At 40.3% G+C, this 20334-nt stretch overlaps 1 protein-coding gene across 4 annotated transcripts in view; it reads left to right on the top strand.

The window, feature by feature from the left end:
* KIT (KIT proto-oncogene, receptor tyrosine kinase) overlaps nucleotides 1–20334 on the top strand; it is an 85817-nt gene that overhangs the window by 39136 nt on the left and 26347 nt on the right. For 2 of the 4 annotated variants that reach the window (XM_027102927.1, XM_027102929.1), the window contains exons 3-7: nucleotides 1992–2273; nucleotides 3348–3484; nucleotides 10059–10230; nucleotides 14142–14331; nucleotides 16753–16868. In XM_027102927.1, the coding sequence (XP_026958728.1) occupies nucleotides 1992–2273; nucleotides 3348–3484; nucleotides 10059–10230; nucleotides 14142–14331; nucleotides 16753–16868 (897 nt within the window). The remainder of the gene's footprint in view (nucleotides 1–1991; nucleotides 2274–3347; nucleotides 3485–10058; nucleotides 10231–14141; nucleotides 14332–16752; nucleotides 16869–20334) is intronic. The other 2 variants (XM_027102930.1, XM_027102928.1) reach the window with 1 other exon arrangement.

Raw genomic sequence — 20334 nt, 5'->3', positions numbered from 1 at the left:
ATCTGTATTATCTTTACACAGTAGAGGCGGCAGCATATTGTGTATACAGAATGAGGTTTGTATTTGCTTATATGAGATCCCAGTCGACCGGAGGCTTTCCCAGTCCATGCCTGGTGTCCTGGCATAATTATTAAGAGTACCCCTTTCAGTCACAAGTATCCTGGTTTGGACGATCAAGTATTTGCCGTAGCATTTCTGAAACTCATAAGCTCCCCGTTTGCATATCAAGTTATTTGATTTCTAGAAGTTCTATTTATACATACCTTTCAAGGAAAATGAATAGAGTGGGGCCCACGTGTTATTTATACTGTGTGGCCCCCTGATGGTTTTCTAGATTCTATTCAGAAGCTGGATGATCCTGGAGACTGGGAACTCTGGAAAGAGGCCCCCGCAGAGGGGTTAGGGTTTTGTAGGAATGAAAACACTGAACGACAATTTTATGATGATTCAGTTTTGTTCATTTTCAGTCTTAATTGTACTCTATTGTTACTTATAAGCTGATTGAAATTTATCTTAATGAAGAAAGAATTGTGTGGAAAGTCCCTCTGCTCAGGGTGTTCACCGGGTGGTTCTTAGGAACTTTCTGAAACCCGTGTTGTTACAAACAATGGAGATGCTGGTAATTCTCTCACTATATAAGGAAAAACATCTGGACCCCTCCAGCTCATTCTCCACATTGATGTACTCTGCACTGTTACTACTGATTATCATCCAGGCTTCAGGCTGACCCATGGGGTTCCCATATTCCTTTCTTCTTAGCACATCTTGAGTACTGATAACATGAGTTAGTCCCCTTTTTAAACATTTCTTATTTTTTTCCCTTTCGTCTCATTGAATACCCTCACATGACTCCTAGATCGTGGTCATTTTGCCTCCCTCTAAACCTCTATGTTCTTCTTCTTTTTTTGCGGTACGCGGGCCTCTCACTGCTGCCGCCTCTCCCGCTGCGGAGCACAGGCTCCGGACGCGCAGGCTCAGCGGCCATGGCTCACGGGCCCAGCCACTCCACGGCACGTGGGATCCTCCCGGACCGGGGCACGAACCCGCGTCCCCTGCATCGGCAGGCGGACCCTCAACCACTGCGCCACCAGGGAAGCCCTGTATTCTTCTTTTAATTCATAGACTCTTTCCCATGCTTCTCCCTTAGTCTTGGAGGCATAGAGTACATATTTGACTTTGAAGTCAAGCACACTTGGGGACAAATGAGGCAAGTTATTGTATCACCAGAGGGAAATTATTTCACCTTTCTGAACTAAATAGGTCTTCTTGCTTGTTAAATAGATTAAAAAAAAAAACCAAAAACATATGATTAATTCGGAAACTGGTACAACATGGAAGTATATTTGGACACTTATCAAAAAAGTGATAAAGGCTCACACAAAAGTAGAAGTTGTGTCAATTAGATAAGATCAAAACAAATTACAGATTGGACAGTGGGTGGGAAAGTCCTGAACAAGGTATAATTCCACTTTTTCCCACCCTATTAGATACCATCAGGCTGGCTTATTCTTGGCCCAGTTTCTTTGGAGTGTTACCTGCTGTAGAAAAAAAGTAACTATTACAATAAAATATTCCCAGAGCTTTAAGAGTTCAAATTGTGGTATCGGTCAGACCTGGCTTTGAGTTCTGTCTTGCCATTTCTGGGCTGTGTCACTTAAGGAGAGTCACTGTTTTTGAGACTTCAGTTTATCGATAAAATGGTGATAATGATAGCGCCTGTCGTATAGGGGTGTATTGAGGATGAAATGAGAGTGAGAAGTGTGTAATGGTCCAGGCTTAGTGCCTGACACATGGAAAGTGTTTACTAAGTGTTAACTCTTCCTTATTAGTATGACTCGGATAAATTCTACTTTTGTTTGCAAAGAATAAAGTCAGCAGCCATTTGGGCCACTAGGGATTGTTGTTATGAGCGGCAATATTTTAGATTTTTATAAAATGTTTTCAGTGTCTGTGACCAGCCATTCAAACTACTGATTGTTGATATGCTGTAGATCCTGAGAAGCTTTTCCTGGTTGAGCTTCCCTTGTACGGGAAGGAAGGCAACGACACGCTGGTCCGCTGTCCTCTGACAGACCCAGAGGTGACCAATTACTCCCTCACGGGGTGCGAGGGGAAACCTCTTCCCAAGGACTTGACGTTTGTCGCTGACCCCAAGGCCGGCATCACGATCAGAAACGTGAAGCGCGAGTATCATCGGCTCTGTCTACACTGCTCGGCGAAGCAGAAGGGCAAGTCCGTGCTGTCGAAGAAATTCACCCTGAAAGTGAGGGCAGGTACGGGCCCTTGTTTGCTTTCTTCTGGGAGTCGGAGCATCCTTTGGTCTAAATGAAGACTTCTCTCTTCTCACTGGTCCAACTCAGTATGTCACTCAGGTAGCTTCTTGTATCGTTTCGCCCAGCCTCAAAATAATGCTGGCTGCTTGTGAATACTTTATTTCACAGCCTCCATCCCATGTGTTGGGTCCATGACCACCTCCAGCTGGGTGTGTCTACCAGGGATGGGCATTCAGATGGTCCTGGGAACGGTCTTTAAACCTACTGACATCAGGACATCCCAAAGTTTCATAATTGCACAAACTGTTCCTTCCAAGAGAAACTCATTGGGAAGCCTTAGTTACACTGAAAAGATTAGCATACAGATTATTCACTCCTTGATTTACTATTGGTCTATGAATTGATTCCTCCTCAGCTATTTAATTTTAATACCTTCTCAAACTATTCACAATCTGAGGAGGAAAGTACCAGCTGACTTTGGACCTTGTTCTTAACGTGGCATTACGTAGACTATTTTGATAGCTGGAAGATACCCAGATTTTTGTATTTCAGAGATCATCTAACTCAACACCAGTTGGCATTTAGCTATTGAGTAGTTTTTATTAAGGCTTTTGGAAAAGGATGCTCTTTGGAATTAAGGCAAGTTTGATTATTTAAAACCTGTGATTTTAAGAAATAAGACGTTATTTTTATAGCACGTGGGAAAGATGCCTGTTTGGTTAAAAGAATATAATTAGTTGTTGGTCACATTCTCATGAAACCAGCAAGTCAAATAAAGATGAATGCAGCTTCACTATGCCAGGGCTTCTACCTATTTCAAAATAGCATTGCTCAGGATTATCATAATCTCAAAGTAGACAGTCTATCTTTTTCACTCGGTGTTAATGAAGTTACTTGAGGGATGTACAATTTCATTGCTGATGTCTTCAAATATACAAGTAATACAGATCGGTTAGTACCCTACTTTATATCTTATTTAAAAGACCACAAAGTGAGCTGAGGAAAAACGGTAAGTTAAAACGTTATGCTATACTACAGCCAGTTATTTGAGGGCCACGTTTTGTTTTATTCTAGCCATCAGAGCTGTGCCTGTTGTGTCTGTGTCCAAAGCCAGCTATCTTCTCAGGGAAGGGGAAGAATTTGCAGTGATGTGCTTGATAAAAGACGTGTCTAGCTCTGTGGAATCAATGTGGATAAGGGAAAACAGCCAGGTGAGTGGATTGTTTTCTCCATTTGCCTCAATGTATCATTCTCTCTGTGTGGGAGAGTTGAAGGTTTTTCTTTAAAAGAGTCCATTTTTAAAAAAAAATTATTTTCTTGAAGTAGAGTTGATTTACAATGTTGTGTTAATTTCTGCTGTACAGCAAAGTGATTCAGTTATACATACGTATACATTCTTTTACATATTCTAGAAAAGTCTGTTAATTGTCCTGGGGATGGCTCAGCTGGTGTGTCTGTCAGAGGTGGAACTCTCTGGAGTGTGTACAGATGATGTGTATTTACCCCTTTCATTGCACCATAGGTAGATGTGTACATTCATTATGAGTAACAAAGAAATGTCATTTTGTAAATTTATTTTGAGAAAGTCGTAGAGAAAACTTCAGACTTGTTATTACTCCATGCTGTTTCTTTGAATGACTTTTGTGGGGGGAAAAAAAAATTAATGGTTCAGTGAGTAACTACCTTGATTTTTAAAGCTACTATGGCAACTGTTCAGGCCAGATTATTTAAAATATTGGGGAAAGTTGCCAGTTTTTTTCCTTCCATATTAAAAACATAAATCAATGGTCTCAGATGTCAGCCAAGAAGCCCTTCCCTCTGCCACAGAGAGGCCTGTCCCTTTGAGAGATTTCTTTTTGTATGCATCTGATTTCCTCCTTTGAGCCTGCTTACCCGAGATCAGGTTGCTAATGGTTTTCTATTTGTTTTAGTCGCTATTAATAAAATGGTTGTCATCAATCTGAAACATTTGGACACGTTTAGGTTATCATTCGTTTAACAAATGCATATTGAATGTCTACTGTATGTCAGATACCGTGTTAGGCATATCTTAAAATTAAATAAATTTTAGCCAGTTATATTTGAAGGTTTTTCTCCCTCTCTAATACTCATATTAATAACAAGGTCTTTAAAATGTCCGGTTTCCCTAATATCTTGCCTTAAGATTCCCATTGACTGAGTTTTTTTTTAAAGACGCCAACTATACTTGAACATTTGTTACTTTTTAAAAATAATTTATTTATTTATTTATTTATTTATTTATTTTTGGCTGCAATTGGGTCTTCATTTCTGCGTGAGGGCTTTCTCCAGTTGTGGCAAGCGGGGGCCACTCTTCATCGCGGTGCGCGGGCTTCTCACTATCGTGGCCTCTCTTGTTGTGGAGCACAGGCTCCAGACGCGCAGGCTCAGTAGTTGTGGCTCACAGGCCTAGTTGCTCCGCGGCATGTGGGATCTTCCCAGACCAGGGCTCGAACCTGTGTCCCCTGCATCGGCAGGCGGATTCTCAACCACTGCGCCACCAGGGAAGCCCGTGACTGAGTTTTTAATAATTTTTGTTTGAATGATCTTGGCCAGCTAGTTAATTTGCTATCATGGTAGTTTTTCTTGAGTACACAAATGCGTATTACGTTGGAAGAAAGGAAATACTGTCTTTTCATCCTCCTCTTCCTCTTCTTCCGCCTCATGCTCTGTATTCAACATTGGCAGTTTCATGCCTGTTTAGAGAATCCTTTGCTAAACAAGTAACTATGGTGATTAGCATAATGCAGACCGTTATGATGGCGTTCATGTAGACCTGTGATGGATACCTTGCTAAGTGAAGCCTGCCATTAACAGGAGAATGGAACCAGTGGGTCAGAGAAACAAGTCCTGTCATAAAACCAATAGCTTACACACGAATTTTTGACTAACCTTATAGAGCACAGTCCCATATTAATTGCCTTTCTATGATCCTTGATTTCAGATGAGAGAACAATTTACGGGGTGCGTAACTGAGCCTCTCCATAACTTGAAAATTAGCCTTTTTGAGATGAGAATTAAATTGCCCCAGGCAGTTTGATTCTGAACCACTTTTTCCCAGGAGTCCTGCATGCCATTCCCAATTAATCCGCTGGTGCTGGTAGATAAGCCTGCAGTGTTGGGAACTCTTTGGGGAAATCCCAGTGAGCACCTCAAAGGGTTAAGGAAGAGCAAATCACATGCAAACAATATGTAATGTGTGACTTGCAGATGGGGCTCATGGCTGTATGCCAGGGTTCCTCCATGAATCTTTTATTGATATCCTTTGGCTTAATTTGGAATACCTAGCACTGTTATAGCACTATCAGATTCTTTCAAAAATCCATAGTATTTGATCTGGATCATTTAGAATAAGTTTAATTCACAATGAAATTTAGGGTAAAACAACTCTTGTAGTATTTTTGCAACTGTTTGTTTTAAAACGTAAGAGAGTCTTGGAGTTTATTCAACACTGTGAATCTTGGTTAGCTTTTCTAAGGCTTCTAAACCCTCATATTTTTGCTTGCTTTTATTATGATCTTTGACAGTATCCTAAATTATGGCCTTCGGGTTTGGGTGCTGATGATGTATCAATTATTAACAAACTATTCCTTCTAGCACCAATGTATTCATTGTCCTGTTTAGCTCCCTAAACAGGGACTCTTGGGCTCTTGCAGGAACTAGAAGGAAGATACCGGGAATCTAGAATATAGTCTGTGACCTGTCCATTGCCACTCTGCCTTTGCCGAGGAGAAGTCTGTATGATGGACTGGAAGAGGCCAGAGAAAAATGTCACTTCCCCTTTGTCTCTTCTTAACAATTACTCTTAGGCAGGAAAATGTCAGCTTTCTGCCAATTATTAGAAGAATCTCTTAGAAGGGATTATCTTCAAGTCGACATAGTGCTCCAAACCGGAAAGACCTTTAAAGACCTTTATTCTCTCATTGCTTTTTAGAAACAAAAGCTTAGACCATAGTGGCATCCTTGACTTGGCCAAGATCTCACAGTTAGTTAACCAAGCAGGTTTCTCTTCTTTTTGATTCCAAAACATTCAACTTTGGCAGTCAGCTTTTATGTATGCTTATTTTAGTGAAAAAAATTTCCAAAAATATAATAACATGAGAAAAAAAGAGAAATAGCTATAATTCTACCACTGTACATTAGCAGCGCTGTGCAGTAGAAATAGAATGTGAGCTTCCTATGTAATTTAAAATTTTCTAGTAGGCACATGACAGAGTAAAAAAAAAAAAAAAAAAGTAAAATTGATTTTAATGTATTTTATTTCACCCAATATATCCAAAATATTTTATCATATAATTAACATTTAAAACAATTTTTTTAACATCTTTATTGGAGTATAATTGCTTTACAATGGTGTGTTAGTTTCTGCTTTATAACAAGAGTGAATCAGTTATACATATGTTCTCATATCTCTTCCCTCTTGTGTCTCCCTCCCTCACACCCTCCCTATCCCACCCCTCTAGGTGGTCACAAAGCACGGAGCTGATCTCCCTGTGCTATGCGGCTGCTTCCCACTAGCTATCTATTTTACGTTTGGTAGTGTCTATATGTCCATGCCACTCTCTCACTTCGTCCCACCTTACCCTTCCCCCTCCCTGTATCCTAAAGTCCATTCTCTAGTAGGTCTGCATCTTTATTCCCGTCTTACCCCTAGGTTCTTCATGACCTTTTTTTTTTTTAGATTCCATATATATGTGTTAGCATACAGTATTTGTTCTTCTCTTTCTGACTTACTTCACTCTGTATGACAGACTCTAGGTCCATCCACCTCACTGCAAATAATTCAATTTAGTTTCTTTTTATGGCTAATATTCCATTGTATATATGTGTCACATCTTCTTTATGCATTCATCTGTCAGTGGACATTTAGGTTGCTTCCATGTCCTGGCTATTGTAAATAGAGCTGCAATGAACCTTGTGGTACATGACTCTTTTTGCATTATGGTTTTCTCAGGGTATATGCCCAGTAGTGAGATTGCTGGGTCATATGGTAGTTCTATTTTTAGTTTTTTAAGGAACCTCCATACTGTTCTCCATAGTGGCTGCATCAATTTACATTCCCACCAACAGTGCAAGAGGGTTCCCTTTTCTCCACACCCTCTCCAGCATGTATGGTTTGTAGATTTTTTGATGATGGCCATTCTGACTGGTGTGAGATGATATCTCATTGTAGTTTTGATTTGCATTTCTCTAATGATGTATGATGTTCAGCATTCTTTCATGTGTTTGTTGGCAATCTGTATATCTTCTTTGGAGAAATGTCTTTTTAGGTCTTCTGCCCATTTTTGGATTGGGTTGTTTGTTTTTTTGATATTGAGCTGCATGAGCTGTTTGTAAATTTTGGAGATTAATCCTTTGTCAGTTGCTTCATTTGCAAATATTTTCTCCCATTCTGATGGTTGTGTTTTCATCTTGTTTATAGTTTCCTTTGCTGTGCAAAAGCTTTTAAGTTTCATTAGGTCCCATTTGTTTATTTTTGTTCTTATTTCCATTTCTCTAGGACGTGGGTCAAAAAGGATCTTGCTGTGATTTATGTCATAGAGTGTTCTGCCTATGTTTTCCTCTAAGAGTTTCATAGTGTCTGGCCTTACATTTAGGTCTTTAGTCCATTTTGAGTTTATTTTTGTGTATGGTGTTAGGGAGTGTTCTAATTTCATTCTTTTACATGTGGCTGTCCAGTTTTCCCAGCACCACTTATTGAAGAGGCTGTCTTTTCTCCACGGTATATTCTTACCTCTTTTATCAAAGGTAAGGTGACCATATGTGTGTGGGTTGATCTCTGGGCTTTCTATCCTGTTCCATTGATCTATATTTCTGTTTTTGTGCCAGTACCATACTGTCTTGATTACTGTAGCTTTGTAGTACAGTCTGAAGTCAGGGAGCCTGATTCCTCCAGCTCCATTTTTCTTTCTCAAGATTGCTTTGGCTATTCGGGGTCTTTTGTGTTTCCATACAAATTGTGAAATTTTTTGTTCTAGTTCTGTGAAAAATGCCAGTGGTAGTTTGATAGGGATTGCATTGAATCTGTAGATTGCTTTGGGTAGTAGAGTCATTTTCACAATGTTGAGTCTTGCAATCCAAGAACATGGTATATCTCTCCATCTATTTGTATCATCTTTAATTTCTTTCGTCAGTGTCTTATAATTTTCTGCATACAGGTCTTTTGTCTCCTTAGGTAGATTTATTCCTAGATATTTTATTCTTTTTGTTGCAATGGTAAATGGGAGTGTTTTCTTGATTTCACTTTCAGATTTTTCATCATTAATGTATAGGAATGCTAGAGATTTCTGTGCATTAATTTTGTATCCTGCTACTTTACCAAATTCATAACATAAAAATTTTTGATGGGATATTTTACACTACTTTTTTCATATTAACTCTTTAAAATCTAGGACATATTTTATATTTGCAACACAACTCAATTTGGACCTACTACATTTCAAGTGCTCAGTAGTCTCAAGTGGTTAGTCCTTACAAATGCTATATTGCCCACATTTTTTTTCATGTTTATTTTCTCTCTCCCCTCATGCATATGTATTAACACATGGTTGCTGTCTTAAGGTACACTCATTTTATGCTTTTTACATAAAAGAAGCATTTTTCTTATTTTCACATATTCATAATTTTGATACCTGGTATACATTTAGGTCATCTGCAATTTTTCACCACAGTAAATATCTTGGACCTTTTGTTTTCTATTGAGTTGTTTCCTTGAGATAAATTTGCTGGAGTTGCTCAGTGGTCTGAACATGCTTCCAAGTTGCTTTCCAGAAGGACTGTTCGGATTTACAGTACTGTCAGAATGGTCTAATGCTAATAGGTTCACCATAGCCTGGCCAGGGAATCACCCTTGATCTTGTTCCATGTCAATATCAGCTCCTGTTTAGTTTCTTTTTTAGTTGCTTCCCTCCCCCCATCGTAATAGGAATGTGTTCATGTTACAGAAAATTTGGAAGATGCAGAAAGCTCTATGCTATTCCTTTTAATCTTTTCAGAGAGTGGTTATAGTTTATATTACGGTTGTTTCCACATGACGTTTTCCATACGAGAAATCTCTCCATGTCTTATCTGCAGATAAATATTAACAGTGGCATGGTGATATCACAAGAGTAAATGCACAACCTTTTCTCTTCAGCTCATGTGTAAATAATTGGGGATTTTGTCTTATATGTCTTATATACTTTAGAACTCCCTTTAATACTTGCCAAAATTCTGCTGGGTAAGAACTATAGGATGAATTTTCGAGTTAGTCTTAGACACTGTAAGTCTATTTTTATTCATGAAAATAATATAAATGTTAATAAAATAGAACGATTGTTACTAGTGATGTGTTTTCTTTCAACCAGTGGGATGTAGAATAGAAAAAATATATACATAACAGGAAGTATTGATAGGATATAAATATGGTGACTTTTAAAATATCAGTGTCCTGTATTATTTCTTATATAAGAACTTCTAAAATTTGGCACTGTTAAAAAATATTTAGCACTGCAGAGAATTTGGAATTACGTATGCTGTGGTTATTAAGAAATGAATTTTCATTTTTTACAATCATCAGTAATAACTATCTTTCAATATAATCCTGTAATATGAAGTGTTCCAATGACAGACTTGTCATGATGTTTTATTATACTTACTTAAGTAGTGTATAATGAATGCTAATACGGAGAAGTTAATTGCTGCTATTTTTAATTTATCTAGGAAAGATCCTGAATATAAATTTTATGGTAATCTTTGATTTTTTTTTCCCTCTCCTTCTGAAACCAGCAGACTAAAGAACAGGTGAAGAGGAATAGCTGGCATCAGGGTGACTTCAATTTTCTTCGTCAGGAGAGATTGACTATCAGCTCAGCAAGAGTTAATGATTCTGGCGTGTTCATGTGTTATGCCAATAATACTTTTGGATCAGCAAATGTCACAACAACCTTAGAAGTAGTAGGTAAATATCTCTGGGAATGGATAAATTACTGGCATAGTGAATGAAGGAATTACTAGATAGTTTCCTTTTTACGTTAATGGAATGTTGAACAGATTCTTAGGGTTTTTATTATTACTGAATGAATGGATGAATATATGAAAGAAAATGATCTTCGTAGCCTCTTCCAACTAGAGCACAAAAGCAAATTCTACCAATTTAATAGAGGCAAGTGGAAAGTTGTAACCGTGAAGCTGTTTGAACATGTCATTCTCTGCTTACCTCCCCTACCTCAACAAATACAATGTAGGTTGAGCCTATCCAGAAACTCTAGTCCTTGCTGAATGACTTGACTTTGGAAATGGATGGAGACTTTTCTCTGTGGAGGAAGGCATATGCTTAGAGCTTAATGTATTTCTCTGAATCTTCTGGTGAGGTTCCTCAGCCTTTTGGTTTATTGTTTTATGATTCATGGGCTCTAGTCACCCTTTGTAGCAGGAAGGACTGAATTGGCTTCTCCTCCTCAGTACACCCCTGACCTCACCCTGTCCTCCAGCCTTATAGGCTGTAGCATAAACCTTCAGGAAGGCAGCCCACCAGGCATGGGTCATTGATTCTACAGAGCATAAACTGAAACATAGTAACCTGTGCCCTAACCCCATCATATCTGGCATACACAACTGGTTTAGTCTTCCATGCTTTAGAACTTACTGAATATTTATTTCCCAAGCATCTACTTAATGAGATCAGAGTGTGATATTTTGAATTACTGAAAATAATAATAATTTTAAAATTACTTTGTTTATACTTTTCTTGTCTTTTTAGTACTGTTTGCATTTAATCTATTTTCTTGTCTTTTTAATGCAACCATATTCTCAGCGCTTGACTTTAAGTACTTGTAGGGTGGTGAAATTCATCATGAGCAATAATAAAATGATGTGATATTTGTTTTCATTTCTCTCCTTTCCCCCATATTTCTTTAATAATTTATGTACCAATGTTAGAGGTCTGCGATTTATCCCACAATAATCTCATATGATTTTGGCGTTTCTGCCCATGTTGTAATGGAAAGTATCTCACCAGACTGAACGTGAAAAAGACACTTTACTTGCAATTACAGAGCCAGCCCAGAGAAAGGGTACTACTCTGTCCCTAAATGTGATTGTGAACCATTTATTAATTTGAATAAAAGGCTATGCTTTTAAAATATTAAACTCCATAAGTGCTAATTTGCTAAGTTGATTAGGGAGCATGTTGATATATCAGCTTCAGCTCCAGAAAGCAATTAGTAAGGATGTTTGGAGCTTATTGTTGTATGTAATCAGATTTTTAAAATCCATTCATCAATTTCCAAGAATATAACTGTATAACTGGAAAGACTGGAGGCCGTGAAACCTGAATCTGGCTTTGTACTATTTCAGGAGTGGGTTGGGATGGGACAAACAGTAAGAGACAAAGAGAAAAATAATTTCTTTAGGGGCTGGGAGTAGGATTTGGACACAGTGTGGAGTGGCGCAAAAAAGGCTTCCGGGTGGCCCCAACCTGGTTTTGAGTTGGAGCTCTGCCACTTAACTTTCAAATACACCCCACTTTAACTCTGCCTGCATTTTCTCTTCCAAGAAACATAGCCTCTAACTCCCAAGGCTGTGGAGGGAGAAAGGCCATATATTTTGCAGATGTGCCTGGCACAGTGTTTGCCCTTGATTAAATGTTAATGTCTCGTCAATTTCTTAAATCATCCTCTGTAACAAACCCAGGTGGGGTTCTTTGAGTCTAAAAGTCTTATACTTCATGAATTTGAAGCTGTGTCCTATTATAGGACATAGAACTATATTGAGCAAACTGGACTATAGAAAACTCAGGAGAACTTTAGTATTTTGTACATGATGATAGGGAGAGAAATCAGTGGAAATATCGTTGTCTGTGGTGTTTGAATATTTTGCATTGTGCGATATCTTTGAATTTATGATCTTGAGTACCTGAAAATTTAACGTAACATTCAGACAAAACATTTATTTCCTCAAAATTAATCTAAATTAGCTTAAAGAATGGCAGGGGTGTACCATTTGTGATTCAGGTATTAGAACAAAGTGGTGTTTTAATTTCATTTGGATGGTTTTTGATTTTCACCTGAAAAATATTTTTTCCATTGATACAAAGGACAGTTTGACTCCATTTTTTTATTCTGAATCTGTAGGAAACTAAAGGAGAGTCAAAGACTCTCATGTCAACCTCATGGGGGCTATCAATATATTTAACCAAACAGTGCCAAAGACAATGGCACTGTTTGGTTAAATGACAATATAAAATGTTATAATTAATTTTCAAATTTTGAAAAATAAATAGAAGATTAAAACTCTTCCATAATTCCACTAACTTGATATAAGCTTTTTTAGGATTTGGTATATGGTTATATTTTTATATGCAACAGGATTTTAATTATACATACAATTTTATGTTCTCTCTCTTTCTCATTTAAAGTATGTGGAGACTCTAGGCTGTGCAACAGTAAAGAGACCAGCCTTGGCTTCTTACAGACCTGTATTCACATGTAGGCTCTGCTTTGGGTCGCCAGCTATATGGCTTTCCAGGACTTGATTTCTTTTTCATCTGTGATTAGGGGTTACAAGCGTTCTCTTTCAGTATCGTTATAAGTTAAATGTTTGTCATAATTATTAAACAAAGTGTATGCTAAAGAATTTAAGGCAGTTCTTGGCACATAGTGAGCCTTCCATAAATGGAGGCTATAAATATGATATTGGCAATTATTTTATGATGGTCTTTTTCAAGCTCTTCCTTGTATTGATATTATTATTATTATATAATAATTTCTAAGGGCTGATTTATTTACTTAGCCAGTTCTCTATTTTCTCATTTTTTAAATTATTATGACTAGTGTAAATAGCACTTCTTTTTGCATGTGGCCATCTACCTCACTAAGAAGAGTTCTCTGGATTAAATTGAAAAGTAGATAATTTTTAAAAATCTATATCGCTAAATGCTTTCCACAAGAGTTGTACCCATTTACAAAGTGTAATTCAGTGTGCTACTTTAATTACACTTGCAAAATTATGGAGTTTATTTCAGATTAGTTTTACTATTTTTCCATAGAGTGGATATACATTATTTTTTAACAGCTTTATTGAAGTTTTGCTACTTTCAATATGTGAAAAGGAATGCCTTATTTAAATTAGCAGTTTATTTTTCCTTCTATATTTTTATGTCCTCTTTTTCCTATTACCTTAATTAATTTTCCTATATATAGATACTTTCTGAAAATGTTTATGTATTTAGATTTGTCTTTTAGGATTTTTATTTCTTTGGTTGCTTCTAAAAAGCCTAGAAAACTCCCCTCGCCCTCCCCTCCACAAAGTTTTGATAGAAGTAAATTCCGTTGTTTAGTTAAAAATGTGGTTTAATTATTAAAATGCTGTCCTTGATTCATTTGTGATATATGATATGATAAGAAGATCTAAGTTTATTTTTCTCTAAATACTAAATGACATTCTTGCAACATTTTTATTAAATATCGGGGCTCTCTTCCCCTTCTTGATTTATGACATCTTCTTATCACATATACAATTATATTGGATCTGGGTATGGGCTAACTATTTAGTCCAAATACTTGTTAGCCTAATAAACATCAGGACTGGTAGTTCTAGAAGACTTCTAAGATGGTGTTAGATCTTTAACAGACTTGCTTAAGAGACAGAGATAAGAGAATAAACATTTCCAACGTGTGTCCTTTCTCACTTTATGACCGTGATTCTCCAAGAGCAAAATAAAATGTAAAATGGTTAGTCAAAATTCTTACTTGTCATTGCCAATTAATAATGGAAATCAGTCAATATCTTTATAATCCAAAGGTGAAGTTTTGTTATTTGTCAAGATTTTGGGGATAACAGTTTCTTTCTGTCTCATTCTGCTGTGATTAGATAAAGGATTCATTAATATCTTCCCTATGATGAATACAACAGTATTTGTAAACGATGGCGAGAATGTGGATTTGATTGTTGAGTATGAGGCATATCCCAAACCTGAACACCGACAGTGGATATACATGAACAGAACTTCCACTGACAAGTGGGAAGATTACCCCAAGTCTGACAATGAAAGTAACATCAGGTAAGAAAAGGGCCTTGTTTGGGGAATTACACGTTCCCCCCACCCCGTCCCCTTGGCTTACCGGATCCTGTTTCTGTGACCCGTCAGTGTATGAGAGGACAGCTGATACGGAAGGAAGTTTGGGGCTGCTTCCTGAGTCGTCATCATTTCATTTTGCTGTGTGTTTAGAGCACACAGAAAAGTCCATGCGTGAGTTTTCTTGTTTGTAAATTGGAGGATAGTTCTCTCCTAGAGTTCTGAGGGTAGTTCAAAGCAGTGACTAGCATATACTAGGGACACATTAAATAATTCTCTTCAGAGAAAGAGAAATGTTAGTGCCTTTAATCATTTTTTTTAAGACTGTAGGAAAACTAAGAATCATTAAGCATCTTTGGGCCAGGCAGTGAACCCAAGTTTCTTTTACATCAGACCTCTCTCTCTCTTTTTTTTTTTTAAATTTTTACTTACTTACTTATTTATTTATGCCTGTGTTGGGTCTTCGTTGCTGCGTGCGGGCTTTCTCTAGTTGCGGTGAGCAGGGGCTACTTTTTGTTGCGGTGCATGGGCTTCTCATTGTCGTGGCTTCTCTTGTTGCGGAGCACGGGCTCTAGGCGCCTGGGCTTCAGTAGTTGTGTCACATGGGCTCCGTAGTTGTGTCTCGCGGGCTGTAGAGCACAGGCTCAGTAGTTGTGGTGCACGGGCTTAGTTGCTCTGTGGCATGTGGGATCTTCCTGGACCAGGGCTCGAACCCGTGTCCCCTGCATTGGCAGGCGGATTCTTAACCACTGCGCCACCAGGGAAGCCCCAAACCTCTCATTTGATCCTCAAAACACTTATAATAAAAACAGTAGCAATAGTGACATTTCATGTAAGCTGTGTGTGCTTTTTTCCTGCCATGTGCTGTTCAAAGTCCCTCATGTACATTAACTCAATAATTTTGGTCCTCACAAATCCGATGAGGAGGCACTCTTACTTCCCTTCTTTCTATAGAAGAGGAATCTGAGACCTAGGTGTGTTAATCTGAACAAGAGCCCAAGGCTGATAAGAGGTAGGTGCCTAGATAGAGTTAGTATTTTTTCCTAGTCAGGAGCTCTTGGCTGTTGTAAGAGTGTGGATAAGAAAGGATGCTGTCCTGGGCCTCGGTCTAAGGGTTGGAGAGAAGAGCGTGGATTGGGAGGTGTCCAGGATTCCTCCTTAAAGGTGATCGAAGGGCTAGGAAAGAGGCAGGAGCTGAAGATGCTCTCAGGAGTCTGGTTGTGGCAGCCAGGTTGGATGGTAAGAGGCAATACTATTCGAGGGGGAGGGGAGAGGGAGGGGGCAAAGGCAATGAGCTCAGCTTGGGGTTTGTTGAATTTGAGGTTGACTGTGGGATCTTGAGCGGGGATGTTCAGGTAGAATGTATCGTAGGTCGGGTTCCCTGGATGCAGCGCCTGCGGGAGGGATTCACAGGCAAGGTCTTCATTAAAGGAGAGAGAGACCTGGCGGGGAGTTGGGGGGAACAGGGTAGAGAGGGGAAAGGAGAGAAGAAAGGGTGTGGGTGAGCCACAGTCCAGTCACAGGGACACTCTGGACTGGGAGGGTGGGACGTGAGCATAGGTCTGTAGAGGAAGGAAGACATAGGACAGGGAGGTCTGGACTAGAGGTCAGGATTTGTGAGCAGACAGTAAGTAGTTCAGGGGAGCGTGGATTGCCCAGGGAGCACATGCAGTGTGAGAGGAGAGACTGAACCACCCACCGCGTGTCGAATCGGTTGTGGGGGTCAAGGGGCGCCCAGGGTGCTCCGTCCATGCTGGAGTCCGTGTCAGTAACGCCCCCGATGGTGGTACCGCGTGCTCAGTTATCACAGCCATCTACGATGTCCTTGCTGTGAAACAGAAGGTCGAATAGCACATGCTGCAGAGGACACTGGGAAGAAGCAGCGGGGGGGGGGGGGGGGGGGGAAGGAGGAAAGCCGGGAGACAGTGGTGTCACAAGAAGGAAGGTGAGGGCAGCGGTATTGACCTTGCCGTGTGACCCTGAAGCATCTGCATGGAGACACCTACGTGGAGATGCCTGCCAGCCTGGCGTTTTGCCAGGCAGGTGCCGTTAAAGCAGGGCGGGCGAGTTCAGGACACCGATGAGAGGGAGGTTGAACAGAGGACCAGGGCAGAGAAGGATGCGGCCGTGGGGACAGCTCAGGAAGCGGAAGAGGCTGCCATCTCTGTGAGGTTGCCTTTATGCCGAGAGAGCCTTTCCCCACTCTGTATTCTCACACGCCAAGCATCTGTCCCCAATGAAATATATGTGTGTGTTCTTGTTTGTTAATGTGGATCTTGTTAATACTGAATTAAGTGGGGCATATTTTTCCAAAATAAGCGTGTATTTTCAGGTAGAAACTGATAAAGCCACACGCCCCGAGGCAGGCCATCCACAGGTGACTGATGGGTTGTCCTTTCTTTGTAGATATGTAAGTGAACTTCATCTAACCAGATTAAAAGGGACCGAAGGAGGCACTTACACGTTTCTCGTGTCCAATTCTGATGCGAATTCTTCCGTGACATTTAATGTTTACGTGAACAGTGAGTAGAACGAATGGCTGCTTATCTTTTTATTTTTTTATTCTTTTAAGTTGTGGCTAGTGTTTGTAACAGCTGCTGCACTGAGTTCATTGTGTACTGGGTCAATAACGTTTCATGATAATTTGACCTTAACAAAGACCTCGTGGTTTGGTGGTTGGAAGACTGTGTACAAAAACCAATTCCTTGTCCTACATTTCACTAACCACATGACCTTGTAGCTGGTGCTCAGATGCTGGGTGTTGCCTTTGAAGTCAACAGAGGAGCCATAGAAGTTAAAAATAGCAAACAGTTTGAGGGAGAATGTATTCTTACTGATTGTTGAAATGGGGAGCCGGAGGTTGAATAGGAGCTAGATTATGGTATTAGGTGGGAAAGAAGTGCTATCAAGCCCTGACAAACAATTTCTTGTTACAACGCTTTCTCTTTCGGGTTGGGGTATTTTTTTTTTTTTTTTTTTTCGGTATGCGGGCCTCTCACTGTTGTGGCCTCTCCCGTTGCGGAGCACAGGCTCAGCGGCCATGGCTCACGGGCCCAGCCACTCCGTGGCATGTGGGATGTGGGATCTTCCCGGACCGGGGCACGAACCTGCATCCCCTGCATCGGCAGGCGGACTGTCAACCACTGCGCCACCAGGGAAGCCCACGTTGGGGTATTCTTTGTGTGAGATGAATGCAGTATCGCTCAGCTCAGTGGGTCCCTACTGCGTGTCACGTGGAGGCTGTGGGAGAAGGGCACAGGTGGTTTAGGGTGGGGGAGGATGGCAGTGGACGTGGGAACCTGAACACCTGAGCCCTGTGTGGCCCACATCCCACAATGTCTTGGGGCAGCTTCTCTGCACAGAGGCTGATGCCTGGGGCTGTGCTCACCAGCTGGGACTTTTGCCAAGTGTAGGGCCCGCTCTTGGCTCTGCTCTGGGGCCCCCTGCATTTCCCAGGAAGGGTGGCAGGTGCCTGCCACACCACACCAGCCAGGGGACCAGAGGCAGGAGGTCTCAAGGGACCAGCCCAGAAAATGACCATCGGAATTAGCCATCCGGGGCATGGCAGGGAGGGGCGGGGGGGCGTGAGGAGACAACCTGGAACATTCCCTAGAGAGCAGCTTAGTAACAGTTTGTGTGTGTTGGGGTGCAGGATGGGAGCCAATTCCCTGTCCTCCAGGAGCTTATTACTTGCTGCATAGAGTGATTTTCCATCGTTCCTTCACTGATGCAGCCGCTCACTGGCGTGGTGGGGTGGTGAGCGTGATCCCTTTACAAATGAAGACAGGAAGCAGCTAACAAGTGACACTCAAGACAGGTTTCTGATTGCTAATCTGGAGTCCTTTGTCAATTCCAGCATTTCCAAAATCGTGTTTCCTGAACAAGGTGTTAACGTGTATTTAGACAAAGATCATCACATCTGCATAAACATTTTTCTTAACTGCAGACCTTCTCGGCATCCTTCATACGCTAACGTGTATTTTGCCTGCCCAGGAGGAGGCATGGAAATGAGCATATCTCTCACATTTGTATGACCACAGAACTCTCCTTTTCCAAGGGAAACACGTTAATTAACATCTCAGTTCCCGGGAACAGTTTTGATTGGCCTGCAATTCAAATATCTCATTGGCCTGCAATTCAAATATCTCTAGATTAATTCAGATGTTAATCAGAAGAGTTTAGTGTATTACACATGGGCAAAACTACCTGCTTACTGTTCAAGTAATTGAAGAGATGATTGCAGGTAAATCAGTATCCTTGCAAGCGTCATATCCGTACTGTCCGTACGAAACTTTATTTAGGGTGTTGTAGTGCAGTACTTCTCAAACTGTCTGTGGTAAAGGACCTTTTGTATTTTTAATTTCCAATTCCTTCTGGATCAACACTTCTTATAAAATACAGAAAGAACCAGCCACTAGAAAAGTGAGATGGAAAAGAGCAAAGATATATGAAATCCAAGAATGGATTTTTTTTATTATTAGATTCAACAGATACGATTAAGTCAAATTGCTTAGTCTCGGTTTCTGTGCTTAGGTCCCCAGTACCAGTAGATCATGGACATGGCCTACTCGACAGGCCTCACTTTGAGAAGCTTAGTAGTTGGGAATTTTATATAGTCGTGTCGTTTGCATTTCTCTTTCCCTGGCTTCAAGGTCCAGGGTGCATTAAGATCTGTCTCTTTCCCCCTTTTTCCTGCTTCCATTTGCCAGTGTGTGTGGTCTGCCAGTCAGTCATGAGTCACTGACCTTAGAAAGACATCTCTGAAGTCACCCTTACTTTTCTCAGGGTGACAAAATTGCTACCTTTTTACTTACCAGCCTAATTTGCCATCCGATAGGATCGGTGTTAATGACCTCTGCTGGTGAATTCACGCCTGTTTGAAACTAGAGAGGAAATGGCCTGAACTGTCCCAAATGATCCCTTCTTGGATTCCGTGTTAGCGCAGGAGGCCTTTTCTATTGTATATTCTGGGGCCTGGGTCGCAGATACCTCCCAGCACGTACTGAGCTCCTGCTTCATGGCACTGGGCACACGGATGAGGGTGTGTAGTGTCTGCCCTCGTAGGTTAAGCTCTTCAGGGAGTCTCTTCATTGATGTCAGTTTATTACAAACACTAAGCTGACTATAAAGGCATTTATTTCACTTACCTAACATGTTGGATTTCTTGACCTCCAAATGCTTTGACAGAGGTAGCATTTTTGTGTGAATCTTTTATCTGTTTCTTATGAAGTATGTCCCGATTGCTCTTCACAGATATAGTTAGCTAATTTCTTTGTTAACTTTATTTTTTGGATTGAAAAAGAAAATTCTAGTTGATGTATCATGGGGCAAGATTTTTTTTTAATGTTACATTTAAAATCAAAAGCTAAAAATAGTTTTAAAATTTAAACTTGGACCAGTTGTGTCTATTTTGACATACCATTTTAGCTGAGCCAAATTACATATGTAGATCTGCTGCATGTTTTATTCTGTAAATAAGCTTAGCCCCAAGGGTGAAAGGAACTGTGCTCTGCAAAAACTAGAATGAATAAAAATCAGAATAATAAATGCATGCCATTAGTGTAGGAATTCAGGCTACTTTCACTCAGTGACAGGGATGCATAATTGCTTAATAGATTCAGCTATGAGAAATGCTCAGGAAGATCCTTGATTTTGAAGAGTTAAATGTTTGGTGGTTGAAGAACCCATTTGTTTTGAAAATTCCACATGTAGATTTGAGGATATTGTGCGTGCGTGTGTGTGTGTGTGTGTGTGTGTTTGTGTTCTAATCACTTACGTGTAGCCTTTAAGAGAGAAATATGTACGTGTTAAACTTGAAAATGTTTTTTGTTTTGGCGGTACGCGGGCCTCTCACTGCTGCGGCCTCTCCCGTTGCGGAGCACAGGCTCCGGACGCATAGGCCCAGCGGCCATGGTTCACGGGCCCAGCCGCTCCGCGGCATGTGGGATCTTCCCAGACTGGGGCACGAACCCGTGTCCCCTGCATCGG

Source organism: Aethalodelphis obliquidens, unplaced genomic scaffold (assembly GCF_003676395.1).
Source record: "Aethalodelphis obliquidens isolate GAN/ISIS:26980383/991018 unplaced genomic scaffold, ASM367639v1 scaffold6, whole genome shotgun sequence".
NCBI classification, from domain to species: Eukaryota; Metazoa; Chordata; class Mammalia; order Artiodactyla; family Delphinidae; genus Aethalodelphis; species Aethalodelphis obliquidens.
This window is presented reverse-complemented; position numbering and strand designations above follow the sequence as displayed.